The sequence below is a fragment of the Candoia aspera genome, chromosome 6 (assembly GCF_035149785.1).
Source record: "Candoia aspera isolate rCanAsp1 chromosome 6, rCanAsp1.hap2, whole genome shotgun sequence".
In the NCBI taxonomy this organism is placed as follows: Eukaryota; Metazoa; Chordata; class Lepidosauria; order Squamata; family Boidae; genus Candoia; species Candoia aspera.
In genome coordinates, this window is record NC_086158.1 from 26,554,790 (window position 1) to 26,565,889 (window position 11,100).

Sequence of the window (11,100 nt, forward strand, 5' to 3'; positions counted from 1 at the left end):
AATCTCTTATGCCCTTGGAGTGTTGCTTTCTATATATGTTGGACTACACTGCATCATGTTTTTGGATGGTGATGACAGACGTAGTCCAAGAGATCTGAAGAGCACTGAATGGTAGAATGCTGCCTTATACCATTTGCATTTAAGAAAAAGGTAAAAAATAACATATGCATTATCTTTTAGGAAAATGCACAGCCTTGTTCATATTGAGAATATTTACTATAAACTGGATATATTTATTCTTTTATAATGACTAGAAAAAAAGTAGGTCTAAAGAGGAAGCTCATTTCTTTGTACATTAAAAGAATGCTCTGAAATACAGGAGTTGGAAACTAATATAAAAGACAGGTGGAGAAAACAATAGACCCAAAGATAGAATCTTTTAGGCCTGATTATGTTAAATGGTAGACACATGAAGTGAAATGCATGAACTTAAACCCATATGGTAGCTGCTCTATGTACTGGGAAGCCAAATCAACTGCAGCACTTTAGGAGATCAACTGCCATCAAACATGGTTGGGTGTGCATCACAGCTTAATTTCTTTACTGAATTATCCAGTCTCTTGGGTTTAAACAATATAGCAATAAATACACAATATAGCAAGCCACAAAAAAGTAACAAAGATTAAAACTAACCAAGCTCAGCATCTTGTGTAAATGCAGCCACTAAGTGTCTAACCAATCTAGCAAAGGAGATTAAATCTTCATGTCCCCAGACAATATTTCTTTGCAATATCCAGCAATGTATTGAACTGTGTGATGGAGACCAGTCCACAAAATACTAGTTTTATATGCTGGCCTAGAATTCTGCCCAGCCCTGAAATGACTTTGTGGCTTGCCTTATGGCAGTCCTGCACAACTCTTGATCCAGTAAGCATAGTCTACCATGGAAAATATAAGGAAATTATCTTAGAGACAATAAGTCCTAGGCTGTGCTATATTGACACTGTGCTGTGCCCTAATTTATAAGAAAAAAACAACAACTGGGTGTCCAAAGTCATGGGCAATTACAGACATTAATATAAATAATGTATTAGGATGGGCAGAACAAAAGGTTCAATAGATTGGATAAGGGATGAAAATAGATCTTACGGTATTTCCTGAATACTTGATTGCAAAAGTATAATTTTAACAAGGAAAACATGAAGACAATGACTTCTGGAATTCTTTCCAATGAATAGTAGCTTCACTCTGGGTCATGTGATTGGGAAGGAAGAGGAAGGGAGGCTTAGAAAGGAGCAGTTGGTAGCATTCTAAGCCACTACCCAACCACCTTTCCTATAGGGATATACAAATTTCCTTCATTTTATACAAATTTGCTATTACGCAATTGATAATTTTCATCCAAGAATGTGTTTCATTAAAAAAAGAAAAGAAAAAAGCTATTATGCAATTTGTGGCAGCATAGTCAATTCGCACCAACGGTCTGGAAACATGCCAAGACTTCTCATCAAAACTGCTTGAACATTTTTCTCCCAAATCCCATTTCTCCCTTCAATCATGCCTTTCGAATTGTACTGTGTAGTTCTTCTTGTGCATCCTGTCTCCCACTTATTTCTGTATATGTAATAGCTACTATTGTTACTATGGGGTCAAAATAGCCATCAGCATCTTGTCTAACCCCCTTATCCAAAATGAAAAGGATCTCTCTGAGACTAGAAACAAGTTGGACATATTATGTCACTCCAATGCTAGTAAAGGATCCTCAGCCCTAGGTCACAGTAGATTCACCCTAACCTGGGTGAATCTACTGTGTGAAACATAACAAAAATGCTATTGAAAATTTGTAGTGCCATGCTATATTCTACTTCTTTGTCTGCCATAATAACTATGCACATTAGGAATCCCGCTGAAGAAAAGATGGAGAAAATGCTTTCACTGTAAATAGAAGATGAGACAAGGGGAGACACAAACATTTTTGAATGATGTCTCTAAAGTTGTATGAACACATTTGTCAGTGCATTTGGGTTACCAAAGTTGACACCATATCCCCCAATATACTCATTCCACTGATTCAGTGTTTCACTATATGCAAGGTTTTTGAGGACAGAACCCTAGCATTAAGTGAGGGAAGTCTGTACTGGGAGTATTTTTCTGGATCAAAACCATTTTAACTCAATCTTTCTTTTGCTTGCTTCTTCCCCACATCAGATTTGGTCCCATTCTGCTCTTCCAACATTTGTGAGGCAGACAGAATCCTGAGCCCAAGGGTAGGACAAGAACCACAAGTGAAAGGTCTACAGAGATAGATCCAAACTCAAAATAAAGGGGAATTTCCAGACTCTGAGATCCATTAAGCAGTGGAACAGCCTGCCTCCTACTGTCTTGGGTGCTCCATCACTGGAGGTTTTCAAACAAAGGCTAGACAGCTCTTTGCCTGGGGAAGGAATTGGACTACAAGGTCCCTTCCGACTCTATGATTTTATGAAGCTCTTTACATAATCTCTTTCCAACATTCAGTGGGATTGGAAAAGATAAAAAGGCAGGGAAAGTGCACAGAGCATGTGTGCTGGATGTTCTTCTGTCCCTTTTATCAGCAGTAGACATAATGTGAGAGTGTTTCTGCTCTCTCCTTGTGTTGCCTCTGTGTGTATGTGCACACTGGGACGCACAAGATTGAGTGCATATGCTCTTTTGCTGGCCAGACACCTACACCAAATTTGGTCTTGTTTTGTTCACTTTTCAGAAAGTTAGTCAGCTCACAGACAGAATCTCAAGCTCCTTTCCATAATTTATTTCCAACGTTCAACTGGATTAGAAAGAATATGAATCATGCTATTAGAAAGTTAAGTAAAAATATGCAGAACGGCATAAGTGGCATCTGGGGTGTGTGTGTGAAACGGGTCAATCTGACAAAAGCTGCATTGTGCTGGTGTGACATGAGCCTAGCCCCTTTTATACACATTGTGACTTTGTGTAATTGTCCAAAAGGTGGGGAGTGATGTGATAGTGTGGTGCTGCTTTCATCACTTTCTCAAAAGCAGTAGTAGTTGCAAACACCCATGATGAATGAATGAATAACCTGAAAAGTTCCCAGTTGATTATTTAAATGGATGGTCTGTTTTGGAACTGAGATGCTGTAGGACTGGACTCTGTTTTCTATCAAGGCTCCTGATTAATTTAAAAGTACTTCAGGTCCTATAAAAACTAAAATCAGTGGTTTTCCAGAGGTTTTCCCCGAGGTTCTATAGAAATATTTTAAAGAAGTACTATCAGTAAAATCATATTCTGCTATAATCACTGTACACATTCTCTATTTATTCAACCCCTTCTCCCTCATGGAAGTCTTTGAGCCTTTTGAAGTCATGGCTTTTCACAGAACAAAATAAGATTACTTAATTTTCAAAGGTGAAACAAGAAAAGCATAAACTATACAGTATATGTGGACAACAGACTGTTCTAAGTTTCTTTGCATGAAGTATGGCTTCCCATTTTTGTTTCTTGTTTAGGACTTTTGTTTTTATGAGCACAATGTCTTTTATGTGGATAGTACAAAGAGTAGCATCAAATATGTCACAGATGCAGCCTCATATCAACAGATTTTTCCTCTGAATTCAGTTCCTGGTGTCTCCCATGGGCACATCCATGCATGAAACAGAAATAATTCAACAATTTTCTTTGAGGTTGTTGTTGATGCTTTACTTCCCAGTATAGCCTGTATCCCTAGAATTTGCTTGTGGTCTTTCATCCAAGTACCTACCAACTCTTACCCTGCTTAGCTTTTCTTCAGAGCAGCTGAGGTTGATTAGATGTTTCCACTTGGCTGGAATCTGCAAACTGCATATGCAGCAAATGAACTGCAGAATACTCCTTACATTTAGCACACATTGTGATCATATATACTTAATAAAAACAAAATAGTCTAATCTGTATGGTCAATGCTGTAAAAGTTCAGATTCAGGTATTATTGTTCATTATCTTTCAAATAATGAAGAAAAGTGTATTATAAATGGTCAGGTGAAATATGTTGCTTTAGTGGAAAAAAAAAAGATAGAAGTCAATATAGAGTTCAGTTTTCTAAAACATATTTGAGTACTGTTTTTTTAAACCTGAGATTTTCCATTTGACTTATTAATAAACCTTTGCACCAGCTTCCATTCTGTACTAATCTGTCTCTGTATAAATTTTAAAATTCAAATAACTTTATATTCTGCAACTGTTGATTGATTTCAGCAACTGTTTTATTTACGGATGATGTTTGAATGCCTCCCTATTACAGAGAGATAATGGTTAAACAAGTAACATTAAAAATTCAGAACCAAATGAACACAGTAAAAAACAAGTATACAGCAATTTAAAAAATTTAAAAGAAAACCCAAACAGACCAGACCACATGAGTTATTTAAAAAGCTGGGGTAAAGAGAAAGGTCTTCTCCTGGCACTGAAGAAAGCAAATATAGTTCTGAATATGCCTTCCTTGAAGGTCTTCCTGTATCTTGGATCCTAGTATACTGGGGTAGTTCATCCTTTATTTGACACTTGAAGAGTGGGCTTGTTTAGCAGAAAGTCTGAGTTCACATGGGAGAAACTGGTTTTTCAGAAACCTGGCCCCAAGGCACTTAGTTGCTAAGATAGTGGTAACAAATCCAAGGACAGTCTTTTTAAATGAAATAGCCACTTCCACTAAAGTGAGTGGGCCAGCAAATGGAAGACTGCCATGTAAGCATTCCAATGTACATGGATCTCTGCTTTATCATGAGTCCTTTTAATTAGGTTGCTGAAAGGAATGACCACATTTGCTTCTTTTTAAGAAATAGCATTGGCTGGGTCTGGGATTAACTGGTGACATCATCCATAATAACACAAATGTGAGAACAATTACGATATTTTGAAATACTAATATATATGAACTTTGTTTTTCACAGCTTTCATAAGATATAGAATCTATATGATATAGATGGTTTTTCTGCTATGCATTTGAACATTAGCTACAACATACTGAGCCAACAAAGAAACTGTATACATTACCATTTTGTTTGGTTTTGATATTAGACTTATCAAACATGAACTGAACTTCAGATACAATGTATATTTGGTATGTATGCAATGATGAGACTATTAAAAGAAATTAAATCCACAGGAAATTCATAGACACTTTCAACAGACTTCTAATATCAGTCCTTCCAAGCACATACTATTGTGGAATCACTAACAAAACATCATCAAAAAGACATTTCTTTTGGCATGTTTTGTGTACCACCGACTGATTGTTACCTTTCTGCAAGTTAATTCATTCTGTGGATGTTTACATTTTATACTATATTTCCAAGAAAGAGCATTATATCCATGATGGGAGGAAATGAGTAAAATAAAGCTCTGTTATTTATAAATAGAAATAAATATAGTTTCATTTACAAGTTCAGCAAGCCAACATTTAAAAAGAATTCTGCCAGCAGAAAAAAAAAAGTGTTTTTTTTTAGATGTGGCAATAATTGAAAAAAAAATTCCTGTGTTAAATGTATGTTTTTTGTTTAACAAGTAAGCAATCTGATTTATTTTCAAGATGACACTCTGAAATGAAGATGACAAAGTAAATGCATAATTTTATATTGCTCCTTTAAGAACAAAATGCAGACATTCAGCTGGAACTATAAAGGACAGCTGCACTCACGTTTGACCTTGAGTTCATCTTGCCATATGATCTAAGATTTTAATAAAATTTTGTCTCAGCTCTTGCAAATAGTTGTACTTGCATTGATGCATACATGGATCCTGCTGTCCTTCAGACTTCCCAGCAGAGTATGTGGACATCATATTCCACCTTATTCCCTATGCAGTTTGAGTCCTCCATACTTGGAGAATCTTTATGCAAGAGAATGCTTTGGACCAGCCACAATTCTCCTTTGCTACCTGTACCTTAATGACTTATGGCAGTGTAATATATCATTTTCTTAAAAGATGCTGCTAAGCTATGACTCCTAATAGCCCTAGTCAACATTGCCAATAGTGAAGAGTTGGTACAGTAGCAGGTGGAGGAACACAATGTTTTAATTAAAGGCCTTAAAGTAATGTTTTAATTAAAGGTCTTACATTTAATTAATGCTTTGGTAGCCAGTGCACCCACAGAGATGTTAATGGAGATGCAGGATCCTTCTACTATCTTCAAAGCAGATGGTATCAGAATATATATTTTTCTTAAAGGAAAGTTGTCATATACTATTACAATAATGTTAAACAAGTAATGCATTTCCTTCCACTGTTTGGCAATGTAGGATTGGCCACCTGGAGACTAAGATAGCCAGTTTTACACAGACTTAGAAGCACCAATCCTAGGTTCTGGTATGGTTATTAATCTGTCTTCTTTGCTTGCAGTTATTTGACCATTATTGGATACTGAGTTGAAATACTGGATATAAATCCTCACTGTGATATCAAGGGTACTTTTAATTAGATTGTGTGTTTATGTGTGTGTTCGTGTATGCATGATTTTCTTTGCACACATAAGTCTGTTCTACAGATTTAAAAGTATGCAAAGTATATACACACAGATATAGTGATTAAGAGCTCTGGGGATTGATAACAGCTGCCGAAAGAATACAGAGCACATGTGCTTAGTTTGCAATGAGAAAATAAATCCATCTGATTTTAATACCTACTGATCCTACCAGAGGTTCTATACTATACGTCTTTCCTTTTATTACTGACATAGCCTATCTTGTACCAAACTTCCTCAAGACATCATGCATTCCTAATTATTGCTGTGCAAGCTTGTTTCACATAGACTCTGAGTATCCTTTTGGTTCATTTTCTGGTATACTTTAATGGCACTGTCTTGTTCATATATTGGGTTATTTGAGGGACTGCCTCCCCCCGGTTACATTTACCCGTCCCATCAGATATGGCAGAAGGGGCGTATTGGAGGTCATGTCTACAAAAGAGTTTCATCTGACAGGGCCCAGGAAGAGAGCCTTTTTCGTGGTGCCTGCCCTCTGGAACATCATCCCCCAAGGTCAGATTGGCTCCAACCTTGTTGGCCTTTAGGAAGTCCCTGAAGACGTGACTGTGCTTTCAGGCCTGTGGATCCTGTGGATGTGGGGAGTCTGCAAGATGGCTGCTTTGTATGCGAGCTTTGATTAGCATTCTTCCATGCTTTTATGTTTGTGATTTATTGTTGAAATTGTTTTTAATTTTATTTATATAAATTTGGTTTTTGCTGTTTTAACTTGTAAGCCACCCAGGGTCGTGTAAGTGAGATGGGGAGCTATATAAATTGAATGAAATTGAATTGAATTGAATCCACAAGGTTGTGTAAGATCAGTAATGGGGGTGGACGGGTATGCGCTGGCTGACATTTTCTTCTCATGAGAGATAAAAGGACAGAAGCTATATTTTCTGCTGTCATTCCTTCTCAGTCAGCTTTCATTTTTTCTTTCATATTGTTTCCTTTTATTTCTTTCCTTTGATGTTGTTTTATTTTATTATGGGGTAAAAAATGAGGGATTTTAGTAGGTTGAATCATGACTTAGTTCTAACCCTATTTTTTCCACAAGGCCTTAAATTTACCAATTGGGAATTATCTAACCCTAGGGATTTTTTTTTAATGGGACCCTCACACTTGACAAAGAATGACTGTATATTGATTTAAAACACAATATTTTTTTAACTTTTTGTAGAAGGATATTTACATGGATAGCAGAATAAATGAATGTAAAGTAGTTAAATGGTGCTTCTAATGAAAACTGGCTTTTATTATTATTATTATTGTTTTTGGCATGAATCATTTTCACAGAGGAGATTTACATACATCAATATGATTCTTGGACCAATCCCACAGATACAAAAGGACACTTTATGAGGTAAAATTCCAAGTGGGCAAGTGATTGGCTGCCACTGAAGTGGATCAACACTTTGGGAGACTTGAAAAATGACTGAAATGTGCTCACTTTTCCTTGTACAAATGAACTTCCTCCACATAGTGTCCTCCAGATATATTACACTAAGCTGTCAGTACAGCAATCACTGGAGTTGTAATCCAGTACATCTAGAAGACACTGGTTTAGGAAAGGCTGTATTATCAACACTTTTCTGTACCATAAGGCCCATTTCCCATTTTGAAAGGAACTGCATTAAATAAACAGTAGTAGCTCTGTACTTCTATAAGGCAGTTGAAGTTGTGTGAAAGTAAACAGAAACTTTCCACAGACATATTTGCCAAGAGCTCAAAGAGAGGGAAATATCTCCAGAATGAACCTTTTTTCAACTGCATTTAGAAACAGTGCTATATTTGAATGTGGTACATTTAGCTGTATATGTAGCAAATGTTACTTGAACAATGAAAAACAGTTCATCTAAATATGGATTCATTCTATATTATATTACACTTTTACTCTTATTTCAAAACCTCATAGTATCCTGATATACAATAGTTCAGTTCTACCACTTTTCAGTTTCTGGAGAAGATGGTTGTATGTAATTAAATGCAGTGTATGTAGGGTCTGATTATAGTTAAATAGGGAGTTCTTTCACATTCTTGAAACACACCAGGATGTTTGCTTTCCTTTCAGGACTCTGGAAATAAGCCTTCTATATAACACCTATGTATAAGGCAACACAAGGTAATTTCAGAGACTTTTCTACTTGCAGTTGGATTAGATGTTCTACCACATATTATTTCCCACCAAGCTCTGACATCAGAAGGCAGAATGCCTACATTCTTTGGTTAAGATGTTCCTCTTCATAACATGAAATGAAGGTAGTGCTCAATTTTCACAAGGATGAAATATCTCAGATCAAAAGATGAGCATTGTCACTCTGACCAACCAACAGCCAAAAATGTGCTGCCATACTATCATTCAGCAACCAGGGATTCTTTTTTTCTGATGGTGACGATTAAGTCGTCTGAAGGTCGATATGAAAGGGAGGTCATCTTTGTCGACAGACTGGAATGCCTGACATTTGGAGGGATGTATTTGAGTAGCTGAAGGAAGTATTTTCTAAAGTTTTTTCCCCAAAAGCCATAAAAGACAGGATTCAAGCAGTTGTTAAAGTAAGCTAAGCAGATTGTGAAGGGCATAGCTGTATCCACAATACCCTCAACATCACAGTCCTTAATCACATCAAGCTGAATCAGCACATCTATAAACGTAAATATTTGATGAGGAATCCAAGAAAAAAAGAAAAAAAGAACTATTGCAACAATCAACTTAAAAATGTCATCACCTCTGCCATTATTCTTCTGAAACTGGTAAGCCCTTTTCAGAGTTTTCCAGATTAATATGTAGCTTATTAAAATGATCACAAAGGGGATGAAGAACCCCAGAATATTTTTGGATATGCCTAATCCAATTTTGATGGTTGTGTTTTTGGTTGAATTCCTCCGTGTGCTATACCAAAAAGCACATACTGTGATATTTTCATTTTCAAGGACGTATGCGCGACGGTGAATCACAACAGGCAAGCTGGCAAGGGCTGCCAACAGCCAGATGATGATACAAGTTACCCGGGCAACGAGCATTGTGCGTCGAAGGCGGGCCTTCATCGGATGTACTATTGTTAAGTAACGATCTATGCTGAGGCATGTCAGGAGAAACACACTGGCATAAAGATTGAAGGTTGCTGCAGCTGAAGTGATCTTACACAAGCAGTTGCCAAAAGGCCAATGATACTTCATGGCTGTTGTAGCTGCCCATAATGGCAGAGTTACTAGGAAACACAGATCTGCCAGGGCTAAATTAAGCAGAAATACACTGGCCACAGTTTTCAGCTTCACGTAGAAGAAAATGATAATCACAACCAAGCTGTTTCCAAATATACCAATGATGAAGATGATGGTGTAAACAGTCGGAACCAGTACAAAAATGTAGTAGTTGTGCCTTCCCAAAGAGGGACAGTCAATGGGGTTTTTCTTATCGGTCTCTTCTGTAGAGATGTTTAGGATCATTGTGATCAGTTCTACTAGAAGCTATGTGGGAAATAGATACCAACAGCACCTGAGAAGGAAAAATGAAAGGGTTATTGCTTTCTGTTTCAGTGTATTAAGAGCACTCATTTGACAGCTCCTTAACACTCATTTTGTTAGATGTTTAAAATACTATCAGTTCTCTATGAGTTCTCTATGATGGCTCAGATACTTTATCCAGTAGTTTGGTTTCTTTGGAATATAAGTTGTCATTGGGACAAGGACCATATTAAACAAGCTGTCTGGGTGTGCCTGTGATACTCCTGACGTACTTTATGGTTTCCTCCCATTCATCCACTTGGTACGAGGTATGAGTTTTATTAAGTTGGTGTATCAGACTAAATAGCATACACGGTTTCAGGCCTAAGCCTCAGATTAGACTCTGTGACCTAAGTAATAGTTTAAATATTTCTTTAATTAAGTATAACCAGGTTGTTTTTAGACTTCACTAGGACAAAAGGTGACCTTGTAACCTGGATATTACAGCACTGTAAATAAATGAAATGTTGTTCTTTCCCCAGTGTTATCTTATCAATGCAAAAACTAAATATAGCACAACTGCTAGATTCCAAATACCTTAGAGTTCTGTATCTGTTACATTAGGAATAGATTTGGTAAGTATCTGAGTAAGTTTCTCTGGCTGCTCTTGGAATACAAACAACACAATTAAATATATGTTTTAATGGCTCTCTAAAGATGTTGTCTGAGATCACACAGGTTTAGGAGACATTAAGGAAAGCAAAAGAGAACATTTAGGAACTTGTTTCTCTGAATTGATGTAGATCCCTTGCCAAATACTGATTTAGGTATGATTAAGAAGCGTTGGCTTTATCCTTAAATTCACACTGCATATGCTAAAATCAACCTGTTTGAATAAATAGGACTCAAAACCAATGTTTTAATGCTGATTATAAAAAAAATTAAAATATTTGAAACAATTCTGTATTTCTGGTCTGCTGACAGTGGCAAAAGAGTAGCAGTTTTAAAAAAGTTTATTACAGTAAGTGTTCATCTATCGAGCCAAAAGTACTTAATAAAAGATCCTGGGTTCTGTGTGGGTAACCTTTCTCTGTGAATCTGAAGGTGTCTAGGCCTACAGAAAAGGTGTATTAAATGAATATAAATTTGGAAGGGCCCATGGATATTATTCTTCCCTGCTTGTGTTCACACAGCATGCTTATCCAAGTCAGTTAAAGACCTAGTGA

The 11,100-nt window shown here is 36.7% G+C and overlaps 1 protein-coding gene across 1 annotated transcript; it reads right to left on the reverse strand.

Moving 5' to 3' along the window:
* Nucleotides 1–4,160: 4,160 nt before the first annotated feature.
* On the reverse strand, nt 4,161–9,918 carry AGTR1 (angiotensin II receptor type 1). Its single transcript, XM_063306614.1, has one exon. The coding sequence runs from the start codon at nt 9,875–9,877 to the stop codon at nt 8,786–8,788; it is 1,092 nt and encodes a 363-aa protein (XP_063162684.1). The 5' UTR covers nt 9,878–9,918; the 3' UTR covers nt 4,161–8,785.
* Between the last annotated feature and the right edge of the window lie 1,182 nt (nt 9,919–11,100).